At 46.9% G+C, this 27,007-nt stretch overlaps 1 protein-coding gene across 1 annotated transcript in view; it reads left to right on the top strand.

The window, feature by feature from the left end:
• Positions 1 to 27,007, top strand: part of LOC147747134 (cytochrome P450 4B1-like) — a 244,526-nt gene that overhangs the window by 167,220 nt on the left and 50,299 nt on the right. The window contains exon 10 of the mRNA XM_086952391.1: positions 13,182 to 13,246. Coding sequence (XP_086808517.1) covers positions 13,182 to 13,246 — 65 coding nt within the window. The remainder of the gene's footprint in view (positions 1 to 13,181; positions 13,247 to 27,007) is intronic.

Raw genomic sequence — 27,007 nt, 5'->3', positions numbered from 1 at the left:
TTTCAGCACAATAATGGAGGCGACGCTTTTAACGACATGATGGCGTCATACGATCTGGGTTTTGTAAATTTGCTATGTAGCCCACCGGTAGAATTTAGCCCCACCTATGTGGGAAGAGGGCATAGTACTCTGATAGACTTTGTAACTATTACCAATTCGCACTCGAATTGTTTAACCGACTTCGATACTCACATTATAGGCCTGAGCGACCACCTTCCTCTTTGTTTTGGATTACATCTTCCTGTAAATAGAGATTGCTCCATGATTGAAAGATTGGCTTGGACAAATAATTGTGTTTTAAATAGACAGAACGGATATGCCTTTAAGTGGTCAATGACCAATCCAGAAGTAATAAATAGTAAAATAATTAAACAAGGACTTGTATCCATCACTAGATGTCTTGAGGACGAGGTTGTACATACAGAGGTTTTGGATTGTTTTACTGATATTACTAGAATTATTCAAACGAACCTTATACGCCCAGCGGGAAATAGGAAATCCCCTAAAAATGGGTGGTTTGACTCAACATGCTCGAAAACTCATGTACAACTTAAGAGAGCTTTGAGTAAAAACCCAAGAAACCAGGCAGAAATAACCCAGTGTAGGCGTAATTACAATATGGCAAGAAAAGCCCGGAAACGTACTATCAAAAATGAAGTGTGGGTAAACCTACATGAGGCTTCTTTGAAAAGGGATAGCTGTGCCTTTTGGACGTCAGTGAAGGCCCCGTTTTTTAATCAAGCAGATAATGCAAAATTGGAAGTGGCAATAGCAGAAGATGCCTGGATAGACTTTTTTTCAGAGGTCGATAATCCGGGAGGAGTGCATAAACTGGCTATTACAGGGGAAAATTTATCAGGACATGGCAAGGTCGGTTTCGCATCAATTAATCTACAGGTATCCGTAACTGAAATACAAGTTGCTATAGCCCAGAGAAGGGGTAATAAAGCACCAGGTGCTGATGGTATCCCTATTGATTTATTTAAACATCAGCCCGAGTTATGGTCACCGTTACTTAAGCGAGTCTTTGATGCGAGCTGTGATCTGGGTTTTATTGCAACCTGGGCGGAATCTATAATCATTGCCATATTCAAAAAAGGTGACCGGGATAATCCCGCCTGCTATCGCCCAATATCCCTCCTGGATTCTTTTATGAAAGTTATCAGGAGGGTAGTTTTAAATCGTCTACAACAATGGGCGGATGACGAAAAAATATTATCCCCTGTACAATACGGTTTTAGGGAGGGCCGTGGTACCGTAGAACAGGTTTTAAATTTCACTATGCTCCTAGGAAAATATACCCAAGCCAAGGAGGGCAAGCTTTACGCCGTGTTCGTTGACTTAAGCGCGGCGTTTGATCGCTTATGGGAGATCCTGAGGGATTTGAAGGTGGAGGAAACGTTAATTTAATTTTTAAGGCAACTTTATGCCGGAGCCAAGGCTAAAGTGAGGTTCGGCACAAAAGGAGAATGTACCAAGCCCTTCCTTGTAAAGAGGGAAGTGAGGCAAGGGTGCGTTCTAGCCCCATTTCTTTTCAACCTGTACACCAATGATTTAGAAAAGGAATTAGTGGCTAAAGTGCGCGACTCTCCGCAGGCAAACCACCAACAACTTGCGTCCCTCTTATATGCAGACGACGCCGTGATTATGTTACGGACCCAAGTAGGATAACAGGTGGCTTTGGACACTTATTTGGATTTTATGAATGGTAGGGATCTAAAACTTAATGTGTCAAAAATATTTGTAATGACTTGTGGTAGATCTGGGAATAAAGTTTGTCGTCTGTTTGCCGGGAAGGAAAAAATAGCAACTACTAAATCCTTTTCCTACCTGGGCATAGTACTTGAAGAAACTGGGTCTTGGGGGTTAGCCATCAGAAATAGGACCCTGATGTTTAAGAGAGCTACTGCGGCACTTATGTCATTCGTGAAAAAAATGGGAAAGAGACCTCCAGAAATTTTGCTTAAAATCTACCAGGCCAATTGCATTAGCTCAGCAATATATGGAGCAGGTATCCGGGGAATCGAAAAGTGCAGTCAGATACAAAAGGTTGAGAATGCGTTCTTAAGATTCATCTTGGCCACCCCTGCAAGCTCCCCAGTATTCAATTGTCATGCTGAGTTGGGGATACGATATATTATTGACCTGATCAGTATGCAACCTGTTTTGCTCTGGCACCGAATCTGGACTACCCCCGAGCTCGCGCTAAATAGAGATATTATTAAAGACTGTATGAGCTTGGATAAGGCCAACAAGATACCCTGGCTGATGTATATTTTTAAATTTACCTGGATCTAGGAAGACCAGAGTTCTACCAACAACCTGATTCATTACTTAAGATCTCTAGAAAAGCTCTGAAGCAGCTGTGCTGGTACCATGTTGAATCCCTGAGACTAGGTGTGGAAATGAATAAAAAGCTAGTAATGCAGCATCAACTCACCGTAGTCACATATAGCATTCAGCCCTATTTAATATGGTGCTTGGAGGCATTTGATCGATATCTGCTGACAAGATTTAGGTTCGATATATTTTTTTGTTTCATTTCTTTCCCGAAAGTAAATGACTGGGGAAGAAATCTGTGTAAATGCCCATATGACAATGTATCTACTCAATCCATGTTACATGCTATATGCTTCTGTAAATTTTATATATTGGAAAGGTCCAGATGGATCAAACTATTTTTAACAAAATATGGTACTTGGAGGCAATGCCGCCCAGCTTTGCTATTCCTGTTATCATTGAATGATGTGACTTGTGTAGCTGTCATGCTGGGTTTTTTAAAAAGTATTTTAAAGAAACGGAAAAGATTAACTCTATGCTAAAATGTATGCATTTTAATCTATACTGTGATTGTAATGACTATGTTGCTTTTATGATTTTATGTGTTTTAAAGTCGAATAAAGCTTTTTCAATTCAATTCAATTCATCAAGAAGTAGAAGGTGCACTAGTCTCAGTCGAATTGAGACTTGCCTTGGGATTCTGCCTGTACCTTTGATGCCCGTGAGGAGAACTGTGTTCGGGAGTTAAGTCCGTCAACAGACCGGGACTGCGAGGCCCACCAGGCTGTGCGCTGAAGATCCTGCACACCTGCCGCCTCTTCCCATGTCCCCTCCCCTCTAACTGCTCACTACTTGGCCTTTAAAAAACGACTCGCGGCCCCCGCTCCGCGGGAGCCGCTCGCAGTCGAATTGAGACTTGCCTTGGGATTCTGCCTGTACCTTTGATGCCCGTGAGGAGAACTGTGTTCGGGAGTGAAGTCCGCCAACAGACCGGGACTGCGAGGCCCACCAGGCTGTGCGCTGAAGATCCTGCACACCTGCTGCCTCTTTCCGTGTCCCCTCCTCTCTAACTGCTCACTACTTGGCCTTTAAAAAACGACTCGCTGCCCCCGCTCCGCGGGAGACGCTCGCAGTCGAATTGAGACTTGCCTTGGGATTCTGCCTGTACCTTTGATGCCAGTGAGGAGAACTGTGTTCGGGAGTGAAGTCCGCCAACAGACCGGGACTGCGAGGCCCACCAGGTTGTGCGCTGAATATCCTGCACACCTGCCGCCTCTTCCCGTGTCCCCTCCCCTCTAACTGCTCACTACTTGGCCTTTAAAAAACGACTCGCGGCCCCCGCTCCGCGGGAGCCGCTCGCAGTCGAATTGAGACTTGCCTTGGGATTCTGCCTGTACCTTTGAAGCCCGTGAGGAGAACTGTGTTCAGGAGTGAAGTCCGCCAACAGACCGGGACTGCGAGGCCCACCAGGCTGTGCGCTGAAGATCCTGCACACCTGCCACCTCTTCCCGTGTCCCCTCCCCTCCATCCACCCTCCCATATATAGATTGGATCAACAACGCGTGAGCGGGACGCGTGAGCGGGACAAATCCCGGGACAAAGCCCGGACTAAGGGCGTACCCTCTGAGACCCTCAGAGCACCGAAGAGACTGGACTGGGCTTAATGCCTTGATCTTTCGTTACTTCACCGCTCCTGTAAACAACTTGCTATAGGTTTACTTCCATTGGACTTGTTCAGCCTGCTTGTTACTAATGTCTTCAATAACGCCACGCACAGACCAGTCCATGTCAGACAAGCAGGGTGCCCTTCTAAATAGAACTCTTGACAACTATTTCACCAAATCTACCCCTGACATTACTAAGGAAATTGCTTTGGCGGAGCGTCGAGCTGAACGCCGCCGTTCCGTGGAAGGCATGAAGAACAGGTCAGTGCCATTGGTATCTGTACCTGCTACTTCTACCACTGAGATTAATCAAAAAGCCAATGAGTCTGTATATATATTGGATAGCCAGCCTTTGGTAGTGAGTGACACCACGCCCTTATTAAATACTTCCCCCAAGTCGGATATGAATGGTCTCTCCACAATAATTCAAACGAGTACTCCAAGTTTATTGAAGGTACCTGCCCCCGTCCCAGCTAAAATAACTCGTAATAGGGCAAAAAAACCTATGTCCTTGCCTAGAACTTATGGCCCTCCGCCGAATAAAAAACGGCGGAAAAGGGGGGATTCGCAGCAACCCAAGCTGAGCTGTTCTGACTTTGGGAAAAAGGCGATCACTATTGCCAAAAACCCCAACAATTTACAAGTAATTACAAAAGGAATTCACATCACATCTCCATCCTTATCAAACTTGCCTACAGACAAAGAGGCCAGTATGGACACTAGTGTGGTTGTCAACGCGCCCTATGTAGATCAGGGCCCTGTTACATTGCTTAGCATAGAGAGTCTAATCAAAAATTACTCAGCATCTATTTTAGAGAGGCTGATGGAAGTAGAATGTAGACTGTGTAAAATTGAGCATGCTTTGGGATGTACTAACACTGCACCAAATAATGCTTCCACCTCAGCACCAAGCAATGTAACACAAAACACTTTATTACCATCCAAACCATCCTTAATGGTCCCAACCTCTACTCCATCTTTGCACCCAACCACCCCAAAGCCCCCGGGGAACACAGTGATTACCCAACATAACCCACCCCCCAAACCACCACAACAAAACAAACGAGATCAGCCGCCGGCTATTATTGCAAGTAAAACTTCCAATAACATGGCTAATACATTCTTGGAAAGACCATCAAGGGAGGTGGGGGATACCAGGGACACCTGGGGGAAACCTAAAAGGACTCCATTACCAGAACTCCCGCCAGAGGCAGTACCCTTTGTGGTAGTCCTAACAGGGGTGCCTGTGTTAGAACAGAACAAGCGGGAGGGTTTTGCCCAATTGAAGAAAAAGATTATGCATTGGCTGAGTCTATTCAGGCCAATTGCAAATCATATTAGTGGCAAAATTGTTCATGTTCGCCGTCTTCAATGGCTGGGTGGCAGACCTAAAGACATCGAAGGCAATGTGGTGGTTGTGAACTTTAGGGACCCTAATGCCGTCCAATTCATATTAAACTGGCCATCAGGCAGCTCCAACAACTCCATAATCCCTAGACCACTAACGTATTTTTACCCAAGGTCAGTGGTGTTTCCATCTCAGCATCAACCATCACAGCATATAACATACACCCACCCAACTAGCCATCCCCCTATCATACAGAATGCTGGGAACAGTCAATACGCATTGTACCCACCGACCATACAGAATGTTAGGAACCCGCAATTTGTACCCTATCCTGTGACAATCCCAGATCCCATTGGATGGAATTATGTACCAGCCAGAACTCACAACGCCCACAACAGAAGGATGGATCATCTAAAACCATTCACACCTCTAGAGACCACAAATAGATTTGGCGGCCTGGATGATTGTGATTGATGTTTCTTGTGCCGGGGGGTGAGGAAAGCGGAACAAGGAATCCTATTGTTGAGGGTGTTGTTAATGAACCTGAAGTGTTGGTGAATCCTGGGTCCCCATCATTGGACAAACCAGCAATTAGTGATATAATTACCTTAGGCGAATGTTGTATAGATTTAAATGTATTGGTAATATCCCAAAATAATTAGAATAAAATGCCATCACTTGAGGAAACGCCCTTGGCAATACAAACTGTGGATCCCGTTAGTCTTGGAGAGACGCCAAGGGTGGTCCTTGAGAAGACATCCGTAGTTAGGGAGCCGGTAAAACTAGTTTGCTGGAACATAGCTGGAATCGCAAAAAACCTGAGGGATCCAGAGTGGGCGAGCTTTATTGAATCCTTTGATTTCTGTATGTTACAGGAAACCTGGGCAGTTGATACACCACACAGAGTAGGGTATAAGACCTATGGAATTGGTGCGATTCCATCTAGAAGTGGAAGGCCTTCGGGGGGGGGGCTATTGACTTGGGTGAAAGCAAAACTAAGGGTACACATCGAGGTGGTGGATACAAATTCTTTAGATATATTAGCATTAAAAGTCACGATGTACAAAGGGAAAAAATAATTTTTAATAAATATCTATAACAGGCCCTCACCCTCATCTAGTGAATCACCAACGCTATTTAAACTAGACCGTTTCCTAAGCGGCCTGGATTCCAAGGAGGATTTCATCATCCTGGCTGGCGATTTAAATTGTAACTTCGAGCCAGTCTTGGGTCTTAGTGATATTTTTGTTGAGGAAGATCAGGCGAACAAAATCCCTATTTTGGAGAATGTTAAATCGGTAAAATGCTCAATTTTGGTTCTCCAATTGACCAAACTATGCACGGAGTACTGTCTTCGGGCTTGTAATGGACGGTTACTGTCTGATAGTTTGAAGAAACCAACCTTTAGTAGGAACAATTGCAAAACCAACCTTTAATCGGAACAATTGCAAAAGCAACTTAGATTTCGTGATTACCTCCATACCAATTTGGGCGTGTCTTTTGGACCTCGATGTAATGGAGAGGTTAGAAAGTGACCACTTTCCTCTAAACCTTGTAATAGATGGCTCATTGTTTGATGACATAGTTCAACCCTCCTTAGAAGAGGAAAGCAGTGGTGATAATATCGAGATCTACATTAGCAACAATAGGCGCTCACTCAAATGGCCTTTCATATTGGATCACAGTGACATACTTAGTGAAATATATACACTTTTTGCTGGGACTTTTGGACCATATTTAGGTCTAATGCCTGACGAGGAAATTAAAATCCCCTTTATGTTTATACACCAAGAATTCTTCAGTGAACTAAAACTGTTAGTGACCAAAATGCCCAAGAAGAATCAGCAAAAGACACAGAATCTGTCCCATAGTAAACACTGGTATGATAGATTCTGTAGAGAGTCCAAAAGAGAACTTTTATTGGCGATTAAATCTAAGTCCCCCTTAGATATCCAAAAAGCCAGGAATAATTACAAGTCTGTTCAAAGGGCTTCAAAAATAGCATGGGAGGAAGACAAATGGGTTGAATTGCTGCTGGCCGCCAAATCACGTGATAATGTGGCCTTTTGGAGGCTAGTAGCTAATGGGAACCACGTAGGGAGAGTGATTAAGGATGTCTATTTGGACGAGCAAACTTGGATTAATCACTTCACTAACTTATATAAAAAATATGATGATCCCCATATTGACACGAATCCCCTAAGCTATGAAATATCATCAGATTATCTGGTCTTCGATTAGGGGAAACTGAGCTGGCAATAAGTCAAATAAAATCCGGCAAAGCCCCAGGTCTCGACAAGATTCCGGGGGGATTTATACAAGCATGATTTAAAAGTATGGACACCATATATTAACTACTTGTGCAACAAGTTATCCCTCACCTTAGAAATCCTTGGAAGTTGGAAGGGAGCTGAAATTGTTTTAATTTTTAAAAAAGGAGATAGGATGGACCCTTGTAATTACCGGCCAATCAGTCTAATGGATATCCTTCAGAAAATCTACTCACAACACATTCTATTACGTGTGAGCGACTGGTTGGAGGAAAATACAATTTTAACCAAATACCAAGCTGGGTTTAGATCAAAAGTTAGCACAATAGATCAGATTTTTAGATTCTGTTGCCTTTACTGGAAATACGTAAAGATTAAAAGGGGTCATTTATATGTCGCCTTTGTTGATTTAAGGGCAGCATTCGATTTAGTGCCTCGCAATCTTTTATGGAAAACCCTGAGTGCAGTAGGGCTGCCAAATAATCTAGCCGTTCAGATCAAAGAGCTACACGAAGGGAATTTTGCGAGAATTCGATGGGGCCAAAACGGCGAACTAACTCAAAAAATCCCCATTGAGCGTGGTGTCCGCCAGGGCTGTGTTCTGGCGGCCCCTACGCTCTTTTCCCTTTTTGTGAACGACATTCCCTTATACCTGGAGGGATGCAAAAATGTCTCCCCAAAACTGAACGGTGAAAGGGTAACATCCTTACTATTTGCTGACGACACTATCTTGATATCCCAAACCAAAAAAGGTCTCCAGGCACTATTGAACTCCTTCAGCGAATATTGCAGTAAGAAGGGGCTGGAGATTAATGGGAAAAAGACTAAATGTATGGCCCTAAAGCCGAGTAAACCAGATAAAGGCTGTCTAACTTTGAAAGGAGTAAAACTGGAATAGGTGACCCATTTCTCATACCTAGGGGTGACATTAGATTCCAACTTTACCTGGAGAGCCCAAATGGAAAAAAGTAAGTTGACTTTTGCCCAGAATGTAAAACCTATTCTCAGGGAACAAAGCCTGAGTACTAGCAAAGCTGTGTCTCCAGCGATTGAACTTTTCAAATTTAAAGTCCAACCATCAGTGCTATATGGTGCAGAAATTTGGGGTCCCGGGTCCAAAGACACCTTTAGTCTCCTGGATAACAACTTTATGCGAAGTTTGGTAAGGGTCCCGAGAGGCACTCCACTAGTGCCACTGCAATTTGACCTAAATATTAAAAGAACTGATCACCAAGTGATAATTCGACCATTGATGCTATGGGTTAGACTATGGCAGGTTCCCGAACTACAAGACTATAGAGACGGGTTAAAAGAAATGATGGCGCTTGATAGTCTAAAAGCTATCCCATGGTTTAGGCATGTTAAAACTTGGCTCAGCGATATAGGTCTGAGACATTTTTGGGAGAACCCCGAACAACTTCCCCCTAACCCGAAATTAATCTTAAAAGGGGCCTTCTGGACCTTTATCGCAAATAGGACCATAAGTGCTTCAACTGGTGGGACTTTAGTATCAAACTTCCTTAGTTTTAAGGACGTGCCACTATTTAAGACCTTTATGGATGAAATGGAGCCCCCACTTGCCAAAACTTTATTTTTAAAATTTAGATACGGAAATCTCTTAATAAAGACAACCTTGGCACGTTGGGCTAGAAACTCAGATACATCATCCATAGTGACCGATGAAGTTTGCTCTATGTGTGAACAAAACCAGATAGAAAACGAGCAACATATCCTCTTCTTTTGCCCTGCGTATGCACAGGCCAGGAAAAGATGGATCAAACCAATATGCCTACTGTTAGGCTTGAGGTCATGTACACAGGCCTTGAGAATTTTGACAACAAACCCAATGCAACCAATAATATTTAGTGTTAGCAGATTCCTACATTCTATTTTTTTTCAAAGAAAAAGAAAGGGGCACCAACTGTAATTGAGCTCATTCTCGGAAACAGAACTGGTCCATCTTTTGAGACTAGTGAGGGGTCCATCCTAGGATTTTAAGATTGTTTGTTTGTGCTCCGATTGTCTTCCAACATGAAATGTACTGTTTTAGCTAATGGTTTTAATATTCAAAATGGTATGTTTTCTTTTTCCTTTTGTATCCATTGTAATGCATGTATTGTTCTTTTATGGCACCAAAGCCGAAATAAAGAATTTTGAATTGAATAGTTGGAATCAAACAAGAACTCACTTAGTCCAAAAGTAATAATTTTCTTTATTCTGGCAATCTTTACCATTAGCGACACACAGCAAACGCGTTTCATTCCCAGTAGGAACTTTGTCAGGGCTCAAATTATAACTAAACCAAATTGACTTTGTAACTCAGTCAAAAACGATAAAGCTCAATGATTAACACATCAAAGTTGAAGGCTCGATTAAAAAAATGTGATCTATTATATATGGTGTCAGGCGGTGACCACAAGGCAATGTCGATATCCACATAAGCAACTTGTTTCTCCAGTAGCAGAAACAGAGGAAAATGTCTTCCTAATTAATAAGCAACCTCGTAAAAAATGACTGATGAGGCGGGTGAAATTATCATGGGCGTCAAGTATAGTGTGTACAGAGACTACTGTAATGTCTTATAATGAGATTCGCCAGTTATCATGCCGGGAATCGCCGCATACTAATCAGGTTAACATCTGCTTGCCATTGATCGTTTTTGGTTTGGAATTACCACCGGAGCTCATCGGTGCTCACCTTTACTTCTACTTCATAAAGTTTGTGTTTGATTCCAACGAGCAGGGGCGGATTGGCAAGGCGGGCATTCGGGAATGGGCCGAAGGGACGGTGCCTCAGTGCCCTCTGTGGGCCGTTTTTTTCTCCCCTGTCCCAGTCCACAGAGAGTGGACTAGGAAAAGGGAGAAAAAAAAACGGCCCACAGAGTGCACGGAGACAGAGACTGAGAAAATGAAAGCAGCCTTGCTGTGCGGCCAGACAGCGATTGTCAGCTGTGGGCTCTCCTTCACCCCTGCCCTGCCAAGCAATCAAGCTGAGGCTGGGCTGGGGAGGGGTGATTGTTTGCTATAATCGGCCTCCCTGGGGGCCAGGTGTTTCTCAGGCCTTTGAGCCATTTGCATCTCGGCCCCCCTGGGGCCCATGCAGCCCAGAAACGGTGTTAGTCTTAACACCTCGCCCACAGTCCTTCACAATCAGGGCATAGTGGGCGAGGAAGAATGGGTCTTGCTGTGGGGGCCAGGTGATGTTTGAATTTTTTTTGTTTTATTTATTTATTTATGCGATTTTATATAGCGCGGACTTTACCCGAAGGTGTCAGAGCGCTTCACACTAGGAACAGCAATAATACATGAGGAGAAAATTATAAGTGGACAAATGACAAAAGCAAACGTTAAGTTACATGAATCAAAAGTGACAATAGTGAGCAACCAAAATACATGAGGTAGCAATCGGTACATTACAGGAGGAAAAAGTGATATGTGTGCAGGTTACAAAAGCGTACAAAGTACAAGTAGAGGTATAATACTGCAATAAATGGCAGACACTCCAGCACAAGAACAAACGTTACATAGGCAATGGTGGCACGTGTGCAAGTATCTAAAGCAAACAAAAGTGAGAGGTAGCATACAGTGTGATACCAGAGAAAAGTGACGTGTGCAAGTTACAAAAGGGTACCATACACAGGTACAAGGGTAATACTACAGTAAATGGTAAATACTCAAACTGCCAGAACACACTGGGAAGGCACTTCCCATGCACCAGCTTCACCTCAGCCTCCCCCCTGGCTACCTGGCTACCTTGGATGACCCAGAAAGCTGTGTTTTGTGCTGCCCTGCCAGGACATTTTCCCAAGGCCTGGAGGGTTGATTAATTTACTAATTGCAGGGGCCTTACCCTGTGCTCCTGAGCTGAAGGTCTGGGGAGGGCTGAGTAGATTAGTAATAGCAGGGGCTTTGCTGCTTTTCATGTGCTCCTGTGCTGGAGGGCCGGAATAATTTTGTGACAAAAAGGGGCCTTGCTATTTTTTTTAGTTGCTCAGCATGTAGGTCATTGTCACCTTGGCCCTGTGTCGTGTGCAAGAACAGTATCCTCCCACTTTCATTCCTTGTCTGGCAAATGGTGTTTCATGAAAGGGCACGCCCCTTGAATGTGGGCCACGCCCCTTAAATATGGGCCACGCCTCTTGAATGTGGGCCACTTTTTTCGTCAGTGCCCGGGCCGAATTGTGATCCCAATCCGACCCTGCCAACGAGTGCACCTTCTACTTCTTGATGAACGTAGAGTCGTATTTGTATATGTTTCTTGACTTGTGGGGGTTGCTTTCGCTTGAGACTGGCAGTGGAATAGTTTGTACCACGTTCCTTGTAGTCGTGTTCCCAGTTTGTGTCTTAGCTTGGGCTAGTATTCTTTTACAGCTATCTTGAGTTTGGATATTCTGGATTTAATAGCCTCCAATTCCTTCTTTAGCGAATCCTCCAATGTTATCAATCTACGGTGTACGTTCTTTAATGGCCATTCTGTTGATTTGTTGGGTTTTGGTGTTTTTTTCTTTATTTGTAACCCTAAGTGTCTTTGTAATGGCAGAGTTTACATTCCCTACTATAGTTGCCTTCTACGTTTTCAGATTACTGGCTGATGGATTTGCCAATTGACATAATTTCTTTGCTAGGAGGGAGAAAGCTCATTTACCTGAGAGTCTGCAGGAATCTGTTTGTGCCTTTGTGCGAGCAGGAGGCTCGTCCATCCGAAGCAGCAGGATGTCAGCTGGGAGACTGAGTCCCACCCCAGCACAGCGGGAAGAGCAAGTGGACACGCCTTCAGGTGCAGCCCCCGTTAAGCAGAGCAAGTCATGCCTGTCACTCATTGGCTGGTACGCGTGCGAATCATAACTCGCGGGGACATCATTGATGTGGTTGGTCACATGGCCCAGGTGCTTCTAAGCAATAAAAGAGTCCCAGTTAGAGGAAAAGTGCCGGACTGTCGGTCCAGGCAGTGTATTGCCGCTTCAAGGTCAACTGGGCAATGTACAGAAGAAATGGGAGGGGCTAAACAGAGGGACACGTGCGTGTAAGCATAATTGATCACCTAAATCGTTCCTTGACGTATCTGATTGACTCATCCGATTAGGGAGGGGTGTCAGTCGGTCATGGCATTCTCTCTATTTCTGTGGAATCACTTGTTGAAGCGCTGAGTGACTTCCTCTGCCTTACCTCTGCAAAAATTGTTCAGGGTCTAAAATATGAGTGGCACTGCACAGCACTGGCAAACACTGGTACACATTAAGCACCACCAAAATTACAGTGTGCATCTAGTTTGAGGGCGAATCTGATTACAGTGCCTTAATACATCCTACAGTATTTAAACAATGGAGGTTTTTTTTTAATCCGTAGCCATCTGGAAGTTAGACCCAACAATATAACCTGCCCACGGGTAAAAGTGGAAATGGTGATCCGAGCAATTGCAGATCCTCATCAGAATTTCACTTGTGTGAGGAGGGAACTCATCCACGTTTGAGGACTGTTTGGTTGAGTCTTAAATGGTGACATGTACTGGAATGCAACACTGCCTTTCTGTCACATTCTTGTCGATCATATGCTCGAAAATGTGATTACGTTTAATAGGTAGATACATGTGTTAAGTATCTTTCTTTTGCATGTTTTGCAGGATTTCTTACATTTGTAAGCATTTATAGCATTCACAGAAATCCCACCGTATGGACAGACCCAGAGGTACAGTAATTCTGTTGATATTATAATTACATAATTTATTGTTATCTTCAGAAGTGAATGTTAATATTGCATCCCAAACTGTTGGTGTCTGGTGCTAGATTGATGAAAGATGATGGCGTATCCTTCTTTTTGGGTGTTCTTTTGTGTGTTTCCGGTAGAGAAATGTAAAGGTGCTCGCAAACATGCAAATTGGTACGTCAAAGGCCAAGATGCGCGTAGGAGTTATCTTTGCTGTTGTCTTTTTTCAGCGGTTTGCTGCCTTCTGGCTAGGATTGTGCATCACAAATACCAAAAAGAGCAATTGATGGGCGGAATGCTGAACAGTGTTTAACACTCACCCCCAGTCTGAGGTCCGTGCCTAAATTCATTGTGTTTTTGCTTACCATGGCACCCCAGTTTGGACCCAGCCATATGCAAATCAATCTTGACCCTGCTCCCCGTGGGAACAGTCCAGCCCAAACTGCCAGGATAGGTCCTTCCTGGACCGGCATGAAGCATCTTAGGACTGATTTCAGAGTATCACCCCTCATCCTAAAGTCCTGTCCTAAAGCGCCAAGAAGCCGTTTGTGAACGTGCGCTGTACAAATTTCTTTATCATATCATCATATCATATCATCAACCAGGATAGATTGAATCCAGTGGCATGGCGAGCATGGGACCCAATTCTGGGAATCCCCTTCCTACTTGGGGTGACAAATGGAAAAAGATCAATTGAAAAGTGGAATGTTTCTTTCCGGTCCAGGGAGGACTTGGCCTGGCAGTTCGGGCTTGACTGTTCACAAGGGGAGGAGAGTCAAGACTGATTTGAACTGGTGGGTTGACCAATAAAACAATGGTTTTAGGACCAGATCTCTGTACTGGGGGTGAGTGTTAGATATTGTTCAGCATGCCTTCCAATATGTATTCTCTATACAAATACTACCTAAATACAGAGTAGAGCAACTTGTCCTCTAGAAGGAGAGACCACCAAATGGATTTAACCCTCTGATGAGACCTAAATCCACACTGGCAGTTCTCTGTAAACACCAGAAATATTCATGGAATCTGGCTCAGCACATTAGGAACAGAGATGTGCTCCAAGTCCCATTCTCACATCTCACCATATGTCCATGTCCCAATCTCCAGGCCCTAAATTCAGTGCCTCAAGTTGTGTTCCCCTATTCGTCTTCCTTAGTTCCAGGACCCAGTGTACCAAGTACATTGACCAGGGCTGTGGATCCCAATCCTGATTTATCTGCGCCCCACGTATCATGTCATGTTTCCAAGTCCCTACCTACTAGCCTGATGCCCCAAGCGCTGTATTGAGTTCTGTAATGCAAGTACATTGGAGCTCTAGTTTGCCCCTTATATGTCATCCCTTCAACCCCCATAGTCCCTTGCACAAAATCTCATTCCCAAGTCATATTTTCAAATCCCTTTCCTAAATTATTTTCTTACAAAAGTTTTTAGGTAGTTTGTTTGGCAGTGTGCTCTAGGCAAAATGATGCACAAGGCGTTAATCCTTTCTTTAAAATTCCCCTCCCAACTCTTGTTTCATGCACCATACACCAAGTGATCCCCTATAATCCATCCTCAGTGCTCTGTCAAAAGTCTGATATCCTAAGCTCTGCACCCACATTCTGTGTGCCTAATGTATTGTCACAGAGCCCAGAAGAAACAAAAGCTAGAAACATGCTTATTTGACCACCTCCATTGTCCATATGCACTACTTGACTCGCTATAGGAATTCTAGAGAAACGTTGGATGTACACTGATATCAGATGAGGCCACCTGGGTACCCCTTGACTCGCTACAGTAATTCTGGAATGGTCCTATAGGGACACTGGTATCAGAGAAGACCACCTAGGCACCTCTTGTATCCCTACAGTGATCCTGCAGTAGTCCTAGATGCACACTAGTATCAGAGGAGACCACCTAGGCACCCCTTGTCTCCCTGCAGTGATTCTGCAGTAGTCCTAGAGGTACATTAGTATCAGAGTAGACAACCTAGGCACCCCTTGTCTCCCTACAGTGATCCTGGAGTAGTCCTAGATGTACATTAGTATCAGAGGAGACCACCTAAGCACCCCTTGACTCCCTACAGTGATTCTAGAGTAGTTCTAGAGGATCACTAGTATCAGAGGAGACCACCTAGGTACCCCTTGTCCCCCTACAGTGATTCTGGAGTAGTCCTAAATGTACACTAGTATCGGAGAAGACCACCTAGGCACCCCTTGTCCCCCTACAGTGACCCAGGAGTAGTCCTAGATGTACACTAGTATCAGAGGAGACCACCTAGGCACCCCTTGTCCCCCTACAGTGATTCTGGAGTAGTCCTAGATGTACACTAGTATCAGAGGAGACCACCTATGCACCCCTTGTCCCCCTACAGTGATCCTGGAGTAGTCCTAGATGTACACTAGTATCAGAGGAGACCACCTAGGCACCCCTTGTCCCCCTACAGTGATTCTGGAGTAGTCCTAGATGTACACTAGTATCAGAGAAGACCACCGAGGCACCCCTTGTCTCCCTACAGGGATCCTGGAGTAGTCCTAGAGGTACACTAGTATCAGAGTAGACAACCTAGGCACCCCTTGTCTCCCTACAGTGATCTTGGAGTAGTCCTAGATGTACACTAGTATCAGAGTAGACAACCTAGGCACCCCTTGTCTCCTTATAGGGATCCTGGAGTAGTCCTAGATGTACACTAGTATCAGAGGAGGCCACCTAGGCACCCCTTGACTCCCTACAGTGATTCTGGAGTAGCCCTAGATGTACACTAGTATCAGAGGAGACCACCTAGGCACCCCTTGACTCCCTACAGTGATTCTGGAGTAGTCCTAGAGGTATACTAGTATCAGAGAAGACCACTGAGGCACCCCTTGTCTCCCTACAGTGATCCTGGAGTAGTCCTAGATGTACACTAGTATCAGAGAAGACCACCTAGGCACCTCTTGTCTTCCTACAGTGATTCTGGAGTAGTCCTAGAGGTATACTAGTATTAGAGAAGACCACCTAGGCACCCCTTGTCCCCCTATAGTGATCCTGGAGTAGTCCTAGATGTACACTAGTATCAGAGAAGACCACCTAGGCACCCCTTGTCTCCCTACAGTGATTCTGGAGTAGTCCTAGAGGTACACTAGTATCAGAGTAGACAACCGAGGCACCCCTTGTCTCCCTACAGTGATCCTGGAGTAGTCCTAGATGTACAGTAGTATCAGAGAAGGCCAACCAGGCACCCCTTGTCTCCCTACAGGGATCCTGGAGTAGTCTTAGAGGTACACTAGTATATGAGGAGACCACCTAGGCACCCCTTGTCTCCCTACAGGGATCCTGGAGTAGTCCTAGAGGTACACTAGTATCAGAGGAGACCACCTAGGCACCCCTTGTCTCCCTACAGTGATTCTGGAGTAGTCCTAGATGTACACTAGTATCAGGGAAGACTACCGAGGCAACCCTTGTCTCCCTACAGTGATCCTGGGGTAGTCCTAGATGTACACTAGTATCAGAGAAGACCACCTAGGCACCCCTTTTCTCCCTACAGGGATCCTGGAGTAGTCCTAGATGTACACTAGTATCAGAGGAGGCCACCTAGGCACCCCTTGTCTTCCTACAGGGATCCTGGAGTAGTCCTAGAGGTACACTAGTATCAGAGGAGACCACTGAGGCACCCCTTGTCTCCCTACAGTGATCCTGGAGTAGTCCTAGATGTAAACTAGTATCAGAGGAGACCACCTAGGCACCCCTTGTCTCCCTACAGTGATCCTGGAGTAGCCCTAGATGTACAGTAGTATCAGAGGAGACCACTGAGGCACCCCTTGTCTCCCTACAGTGATCCTTGAGTAGTCCTAGATGTAAACTAGTATCAGAGGAGACCACCTAGGCACCCCTTGTCTCCCTACAGTGATCCTGGAGTAGCCCTAGATGTACACTAGTATCAGAGGAGACCACCTAGGCACCCCTTGTCCCCCTACAGTGATCCTGGAGTAGTCCTAGATGTACACTAGTATAAGAGGAGACCACCTAGGCACCCCTTGTCTCCCTACAGTGATCCTGGAGTAGCCCTAGATGTACACTAGTATCAGAGGAGACCACCTAGTCACCCCTTTTCTCCCTACAGTGATCCTGGAGTAGTCCTAGAGGTACACTAGTATCAGAGGAGACCACCGAGGCACCCCTTGTCTCCCTGCAGTGATCCTGGAGTAGTCCTAGATGTACACTAGTATCAGAGAAGACCTTCTAGGCACCCCTTGTCTCCCTACAGCGATCCTGGAGTAGTCCTAGATGTACACTAGTATCAGAAAAGACCACCTAGGCACCCCTTGTCTCCCTACGGTGTTCCTGGAGTAGACCTAGAGGTACACTAGTATCAGAGGAGACCACCTAGGCTCCCCTTGTCTCCCTACAGTGATCCTGGAGTAATCATAGAGGTATACTAGTATCAGAGGAGACCACCTAGGCACCCCTTGCCCCCTACAGGGATCCTGGAGTAGTCCTAGATGTACACTAGTATCAGAGAAGACAACCTAGGCACCCCTTGTCTCCCTACAGTGATCCTGGAGTAGTCCTAGATGTACACTAGAATCAGAGGAGGCCACCTAGGCACCCCTTGTCTCCCTACAGGGATCCTGGAGTAGTCCTTGACGTACACTAGTATCAGAGAAGACAACCTAGGCACCCCTTGTCTCCCTACAGTGATCCTGGAGTAGTCCTAGATGTACACTAGAATCAGAGGAGGCCACCTAGGCACCCCTTGTCTCCCTACAGGGATCCTGGAGTAGTCCTTGACGTACACTAGAATCAGAGAAGACCACCGAGGCACCCCTGGTCTCCCTACAGGGATCCTGGAGTAGTTCTAGATGTACCCTAGTATCAGAGAAGACCACAGAGGCACCCTTTGTCTCCCTACAGGGATCCTGGAGTAGTCCTAGAGGTACACTAGTATCAGAAGAGACCACCTAGGCACCCCTTGTCTCCCTACAGTGATTCTGGAGTACTCCTAGATGTACACTAGTATCAGAGGAGACCACCAAGGCACCCATTGTCTCCCTACAGTGATCCTGGAGTAGTCCTAGATGTACACTGGTATCAGAGAAGACCACCAAGGCACCCCTTGTCTCCCTACAGTGATTCTGGAGTAGTCCTAGATGTACACTAGTATCAGAGTAGACAACCTAGGCACCCCTTGTCTCCCTATAGTGATCCTGGAGTAGTCCTAGATGTGCACTAGTATCAGAGGAGACCACCTAGGCACCCCTTGTCCCCCTACAGTGATTCTGGAGTAGTCCTAGAGGTACACTAGTATAAGAGGAGACCACCTAGGCACCCCTTGTCTCCCTACAGTGATCCTGGAGTAGTCCTAGATGTACACTAGTATCAGAGGAGACCACCAAAGCACCCCTTATCTCCCTACAGTGATCCTGGAGTAGTCCTAGAGGTACACTAGTATAAGAGGAGACCACCAAGGCACCCTAATCTCCCTACAGGGATCCTGGAGTAGTCCTAGAGGTACACTAGTATAAGAGGAGATCAAATAGGCACCCCTTGTCTCCCTACAGGGATCCTGGAGTAGTCCTAGAGGTACACTAGTATCGGAGGAGACCACCTAGGCACCCCTTGTCTCCCTACAGTGATTCTGGAGTAGTCCTAGATGTACACTAGTATCAGAGAAGACTACAGAGGCACCCCTTGTCTCCCTACAGTGATCCTGGGGTAGTCCTAGATGTACACTAGTGTCAGAGAAGACCACCTAGGAACCCCTTTTCTCCCTACAAGGATCCTGGAGTAGTCCTAGAGGTACACTAGTATCATAGGAGACCACTGAGGCACCCCTTGTCTCACTACAGTGATCCTGGAGTAGTCCTAGATGTAAACTAGCATCAGAGGAGACCACCTAGGCACCCCTTGTCTCCCTGTAGTGATTCTGCAGTAGTCCTAGAGGTACACTAGTGTCAGAGTAGACAACCTAGGCACCCCTTTTCTCCCTACAGTGATCCAGGAGTAGTCCTAGATGTACATTAGTATTAGAGGAGACCACCTAGGCACCCCTTGTCCCCCTACAGTGATCCTGGAGTAGTCCTATATGTACACTAGTATCAGAGGAGACCACCTAGGCACCCCTTGTCCCCCTACAGTGATTCTGGAGTAGTCCTAGATGTACACTAGTATCAGAGGAGAACACCTAGGCACCCCTTGTCCCCCTACAGTGATCCTGGAGTAGTCCTAGATGTACACTAGTATCAGAGGAGACCACCTAGGCACCCCTTGTCCCCCTACAGTGATCCTGGAGTAGTCCTAGATGTACACTAGTATCAGAGTAGACAACCTAGGCACCCCTTGTCTCCTTATAGGGATCCTGGAGTAGTCCTAGATGTACACTAGTATCAGAGGAGGCCACCTAGGCACCCCTTGACTCCCTACAGTGATTCTGGAGTAGCCCTAGATGTACACTAGTATCAGAGGAGACCACCTAGGCTCCCCTTGACTCCCTACAGTGATTCTGGAGTAGTCCTAGAGGTATACTAGTATCAGAGAAGACCACTGAGGCACCCCTTGTCTCCCTACAGTGATCCTGGAGTAGTCCTAGATGTACACTAGTATCAGAGAAGACCACCTAGGCACCTCTTGTCTTCCTACAGTGATTCTGGAGTAGCCCTAGATGTACACTAGTATCAGAGGAGACCACCTAGGCACCCCTTGACTCCCTACAGTGATTCTGGAGTAGTCCTAGATGTACACTAGTATCAGAGAAGACCACTGAGGCACCCCTTGTCTCCCTACAGTGATCCTGGAGTAGTCCTAGATGTACACTAGTATCAGAGAAGACCACCTAGGCACCTCTTGTCTTCCTACAGTGATTCTGGAGTAGTCCTAGAGGTATACTAGTATTAGAGAAGACCACCTAGGCACCCCTTGTCCCCCTATAGTGATCCTGGAGTAGTCCTAGATGTACACTAGTATCAGAGAAGACCACCTAGGCACCCCTTGTCTCCCTACAGTGATTCTGGAGTAGTCCTAGAGGTACACTAGTATCAGAGTAGACAACCGAGGCACCCCTTGTCTCCCTACAGTGATCCTGGAGTAGTCCTAGATGTACACTAGTATCAGAGAAGGCCAACCAGGCACCCCTTGTCTCCCTACAGGGATCCTGGAGTAGTCCTAGAGGTACACTAGTATATGAGGAGACCACCTAGGCACCCCTTGTCTCCCTACAGGGATCCTGGAGTAGTCCTAGAGGTACACTAGTATCAGAGGAGACCACCTAGGCACCCCTTGTCTCCCTACAGTGATTCTGGAGTAGTCCTAGATGTACACTAGTATCAGGGAAGACTACAGAGGCAACCCTTGTCTCCCTACAGTGATCCTGGGGTAGTCCTAGATGTACACTAGTATCAGAGAAGACCACCTAGGCACCCCTTTTCTCCCTACAGGGATCCTGGAGTAGTCCTAGATGTACACTAGTATCAGAGGAGGCCACCTAGGCACCCCTTGTCTTCCTACAGGGATCCTGGAGTAGTCCTAGAGGTACACTAGTATCAGAGGAGACCACTGAGGCACCCCTTGTCTCCCTACAGTGATCCTGGAGTAGTCCTAGATGTAAACTAGTATCAGAGGAGACCACCTAGGCACCCCTTGTCTCCCTACAGTGATCCTGGAGTAGCCCTAGATGTACAGTAGTATCAGAGGAGACCACTGAGGCACCCCTTGTCTCCCTACAGTGATCCTTGAGTAGTCCTAGATGTAAACTAGTATCAGAGGAGACCACCTAGGCACCCCTTGTATCCCTACAGTGATCCTGGAGTAGCCCTAGATGTACACTAGTATCAGAGGAGACCACCTAGGCACCCCTTGTCCCCCTACAGTGATCCTGGAGTAGTCCTAGATGTACACTAGTATAAGAGGAGACCACCTAGGCACCCCTTGTCTCCCTACAGTGATCCTGGAGTAGCCCTAGATGTACACTAGTATCAGAGGAGACCACCTAGTCACCCCTTTTCTCCCTACAGTGATCCTGGAGTAGTCCTAGAGGTACACTAGTATCAGAGGAGACCACCGAGGCACCCCTTGTCTCCCTGCAGTGATCCTGGAGTAGTCCTAGATGTACACTAGTATCAGAGAAGACCTCCTAGGCACCCCTTGTCTCCCTACAGCGATCCTGGAGTAGTCCTAGATGTACACTAGTATCAGAAAAGACCACCTAGGCACCCCTTGTCTCCCTACGGTGTTCCTGGAGTAGTCCTAGAGGTACACTAGTATCAGAGGAGACCACCTAGGCACCCCTTGTCTCCCTACAGTGATCCTGGAGTAATCATAGAGGTATACTAGTATCAGAGGAGACCACCTAGGCACCCCTTGCCCCCTACAGGGATCCTGGAGTAGTCCTAGATGTACACTAGTATCAGAGAAGACAACCTAGGCACCCCTTGTCTTCCTACAGTGATCCTGGAGTAGTCCTAGATGTACACTAGAATCAGAGGAGGCCACCTAGGCACCCCTTGTCTCCCTACAGGGATCCTGGAGTAGTCCTTGACGTACACTAGAATCAGAGAAGACCACCGAGGCACCCTTTGTCTCCCTACAGGAATCCTGGAGTATTCCTAGAGGTACACTAGTATCAGAGAAGACCACCAAGGCACCCCTGGTCTCCCTACAGGGATCCTGGAGTAGTTCTAGATGTACCCTAGTATCAGAGAAGACCACAGAGGCACCCTTTGTCTCCCTACAGGGATCCTGGAGTAGTCCTAGAGGTACACTAGTATCAGAAGAGACCACCTAGGCACCCCTTGTCTCCCTACAGTGATCCTGGAGTAATCATAGAGGTATACTAGTATCAGAGGAGACCACCTAGGCACCCCTTGCCCCCTACAGGGATCCTGGAGTAGTCCTAGATGTACACTAGTATCAGAGAAGACAACCTAGGCACCCCTTGTCTCCCTACAGTGATCCTGGAGTAGTCCTAGATGTACACTAGAATCAGAGGAGGCCACCTAGGCACCCCTTGTCTCCCTACAGGGATCCTGGAGTAGTCCTTGACGTACACTAGAATCAGAGAAGACCACCGAGGCACCCTTTGTCTCCCTACAGGAATCCTGGAGTATTCCTAGAGGTACACTAGTATCAGAGAAGACCACCGAGGCACCCCTGGTCTCCCTACAGGGATCCTGGAGTAGTTCTAGATGTACCCTAGTATCAGAGAAGACCACAGAGGCACCCTTTGTCTCCCTACAGGGATCCTGGAGTAGTCCTAGAGGTACACTAGTATCAGAAGAGACCACCTAGGCACCCCTTGTCTCCCTACAGTGATTCTGGAGTACTCCTAGATGTACACTAGTATCAGAGGAGACCACCAAGGCACCCATTGTCTCCCTACAGTGATCCTGGAGTAGTCCTAGATGTACACTGGTATCAGAGAAGACCACCAAGGCACCCCTTGTCTCCCTACAGTGATTCTGGAGTAGTCCTAGATGTACACTAGTATCAGAGTAGACAACCTAGGCACCCCTTGTCTCCCTACATTGATCCTGGAGTAGTCCTAGATGTACACTAGCATCAGAGGAGACCACCTAGGCACCCCTTGACTCCCTACAGTGATCCTGGAGTAGTCCTAGATGTACACTAGTATCAGAGAAGACCACCGAGGCACCCCTTGTCTCCCTATAGTGATCCTGGAGTAGTCCTAGATGTGCACTAGTATCAGAGGAGACCACCTAGGCACCCCTTGTCCCCCTACAGTGATTCTGGAGTAGTCCTAGAGGTACACTAGTATAAGAGGAGACCACCTAGGCACCCCTTGTCTCCCTACAGTGATCCTGGAGTAGTCCTAGATGTACACTAGTATCAGAGGAGACCACCAAAGCACCCCTTATCTCCCTACAGTGATCCTGGAGTAGTCCTAGAGGTACACTAGTATAAGAGGAGACCACCAAGGCACCCTAATCTCCCTACAGGGATCCTGGAGTAGTCCTAGAGGTACACTAGTATAAGAGGAGATCAAATAGGCACCCCTTGTCTCCCTACAGGGATCCTGGAGTAGTCCTAGAGGTACACTAGTATCGGAGGAGACCACCTAGGCACCCCTTGTCTCCCTACAGTGATTCTGGAGTAGTCCTAGATGTACACTAGTATCAGAGAAGACTACAGAGGCACCCCTTGTCTCCCTACAGTGATCCTGGGGTAGTCCTAGATGTACACTAGTGTCAGAGAAGACCACCTAGGCACCCCTTTTCTCCCTACAGGGATCCTGGAGTAGTCCTAGATGTACACTAGTATCAGAGGAGGCCACCTAGGCACCCCTTGTCTCCCTACAAGGATCCTGGAGTAGTCCTAGAGGTACACTAGTATCATAGGAGACCACTGAGGCACCCCTTGTCTCACTACAGTGATCCTGGAGTAGTCCTAGATGTAAACTAGCATCAGAGGAGACCACCTAGGCACCCCTTGTCTCCCGTTAGTGATTCTGCAGTAGTCCTAGAGGTACACTAGTGTCAGAGTAGACAACCTAGGCACCCCTTGTCTCCCTACAGTGATCCTGGAGTAGTCCTAGATGTACATTAGTATCAGAGGAGACCACCTAGGCACCCCTTGTCCCCTACAGTGATCCTGGAGTAGTCCTAGATGTACACTAGTATCAGAGGAGACCACCTAGGCACCCCTTGTCCCCCTACAGTGATTCTGGAGTAGTCCTAGATGTACACTAGTATCAGAGGAGAACACCTAGGCACCCCTTGTCCCCCTACAGTGATCCTGGAGTAGTCCTAGATGTACACTAGTATCAGAGGAGACCACCTAGGCACCCCTTGTCCCCCTACAGTGATTCTGGAGTAGTCCTACATGTACACTAGTATCAGAGAAGACCACCGAGGCACCCCTTGTCTCCCTAAAGGTATCCTGGAGTAGTCCTAGAGGTACACTAGTATCAGAGTAGACAACCTAGGCACCCCTTGTCTCCCTACAGTGATCCTGGAGTAGTCCTAGATGTACACTAGTATCAGAGTAGACAACCTAGGCACCCCTTGTCTCCTTATAGGGATCCTGGAGTAGTCCTAGATGTACACTAGTATCAGAGGAGGCCACCTAGGCACCCCTTGACTCCCTACAGTGATTCTGGAGTAGCCCTAGATGTACACTAGTATCAGAGGAGACCACCTAGGCTCCCCTTGACTCCCTACAGTGATTCTGGAGTAGTCCTAGAGGTATACCAGTATCAGAGAAGACCACTGAGGCACCCCTTGTCTCCCTACAGTGATCCTGGAGTAGTCCTAGATGTACACTAGTATCAGAGAAGACCACCTAGGCACCTCTTGTCTTCCTACAGTGATTCTGGAGTAGTCCTAGATGTACACTAGTATCAGAGAAGACCACCAAGGCACCCCTTGACTCCTTACAGTGATTCTGGAGTAGTCCTAGATGTACACTAGTATCAGAGAAGACCACTGAGGCACCCCTTGTCTCGCTACAGTGATCCTGGAGTAGTCCGAGATGCACACTAGTATCAGAGAAGACCACCTAGGCACCCCTTGACTCCCTACAGTGATTCTGGAGTGGTCCTAGAGGTATACTAGTATTAGAGAAGACCACCTAGGCACCCCTTGTCCCCCTATAGTGATCCTGGAGTAGTCCTAGATGTACACTAGTATCAGAGAAGACCACCTAGGCACCCCTTGTCTCCCTACAGTGATTCTGGAGTAGTCCTAGAGGTACACTAGTATCAGAGAAGACTACAGAGGCACCCCTTGTCTCCCTACAGTGATCCTGGGGTAGTCCTAGATGTACACTAGTGTCAGAGAAGACCACCTAGGCACCCCTTTTCTCCCTACAGGGATCCTGGAGTAGTCCTAGATGTACACTAGTATCAGAGGAGGCCACCTAGGCACCCCTTGTCTCCCTACAAGGATCCTGGAGTAGTCCTAGAGGTACACTAGTATCATAGGAGACCACTGAGGCACCCCTTGTCTCACTACAGTGATCCTGGAGTAGTCCTAGATGTAAACTAGCATCAGAGGAGACCACCTAGGCACCCCTTGTCTCCCTGTAGTGATTCTGCAGTAGTCCTAGAGGTACACTAGTGTCAGAGTAGACAACCTAGGCACCCCTTGTCTCCCTACAGTGATCCTGGAGTAGTCCTAGATGTACATTAGTATCAGAGGAGACCACCTAGGCACCCCTTGTCCCCCTACAGTGATCCTGGAGTAGTCCTAGATGTACACTAGTATCAGAGGAGACCACCTAGGCACCCCTTGTCCCCCTACAGTGATTCTGGAGTAGTCCTAGATGTACACTAGTATCAGAGGAGAACACCTAGGCACCCCTTCTCCCCCTACAGTGATCCTGGAGTAGTCCTAGATGTACACTAGTATCAGAGGAGACCACCTAGGCACCCCTTGTCCCCCTACAGTGATTCTGGAGTAGTCCTACATGTACACTAGTATCAGAGAAGACCACCGAGGCACCCCTTGTCTCCCTACAGGGATCCTGGAGTAGTCCTAGAGGTACACTAGTATCAGAGTAGACAACCTAGGCACCCCTTGTCTCCCTACAGTGATCCTGGAGTAGTCCTAGATGTACACTAGTATCAGAGTAGACAACCTAGGCACCCCTTGTCTCCTTATAGGGATCCTGGAGTAGTCCTAGATGTACACTAGTATCAGAGGAGGCCACCTAGGCACCCCTTGACTCCCTGCAGTGATTCTGGAGTAGCCCTAGATGTACACTAGTATCAGAGGAGACCACCTAGGCTCCCCTTGACTCCCTACAGTGATTCTGGAGTAGTCCTAGAGGTATACTAGTATCAGAGAAGACCACTGAGGCACCCCTTGTCTCCCTACAGTGATCCTGGAGTAGTCCTAGATGTACACTAGTATCAGAGAAGACCACCTAGGCACCTCTTGTCTTCCTACAGTGATTCTGGAGTAGTCCTAGATGTACACTAGTATCAGAGAAGACCACCTAGGCACCCCTTGACTCCTTACAGTGATTCTGGAGTAGTCCTAGATGTACACTAGTATCAGAGAAGACCACTGAGGCACCCCTTGTCTCGCTACAGTGGTCCTGGAGTAGTCCGAGATGCACACTAGTATCAGAGAAGACCACCTAGGCACCCCTTGACTCCCTACAGTGATTCTGGAGTGGTCCTAGAGGTATACTAGTATTAGAGAAGACCACCTAGGCACCCCTTGTCCCCCTATAGTGATCCTGGAGTAGTCCTAGATGTACACTAGTATCAGAGAAGACCACCTAGGCACCCCTTGTCTCCCTACAGTGATTCTGGAGTAGTCCTAGAGGTACACTAGTATCAGAGAAGACTACAGAGGCACCCCTTGTCTCCCTACAGTGATCCTGGTGTAGTCCTAGATGTACACTAGTGTCAGAGAAGACCACCTAGGCACCCCTTTTCTCCCTACAGGGATCCTGGAGTAGTCCTAGATGTACACTAGTATCAGAGGAGGCCACCTAGGCACCTCTTGTCTCCCTACAAGGATCCTGGAGTAGTCCTAGAGGTACACTAGTATCATAGGAGACCACTGAGGCACCCCTTGTCTCACTACAGTGATCCTGGAGTAGTCCTAGATGTAAACTAGCATCAGAGGAGACCACCTAGGCACCCCTTGTCTCCCTGTAGTGATTCTGCAGTAGTCCTAGAGGTACACTAGTATCAGAGTAGACAACCTAGGCACCCCTTGTCTCTCTACAGTGATCCTGGAGTAGTCCTAGATGTACATTAGTATCAGAGGAGACCACCTAGGCACCCCTTGTCCCCCTACAGTGATCCTGGAGTAGTCCTAG

This window comes from Lissotriton vulgaris, chromosome 1_1 (assembly GCF_964263255.1).
Source record: "Lissotriton vulgaris chromosome 1_1, aLisVul1.2, whole genome shotgun sequence".
In the NCBI taxonomy this organism is placed as follows: Eukaryota; Metazoa; Chordata; class Amphibia; order Caudata; family Salamandridae; genus Lissotriton; species Lissotriton vulgaris.
The sequence above is the reverse complement of the archived record's forward strand: the minus strand, read 5'-3'. Positions and strand labels throughout refer to the sequence as shown.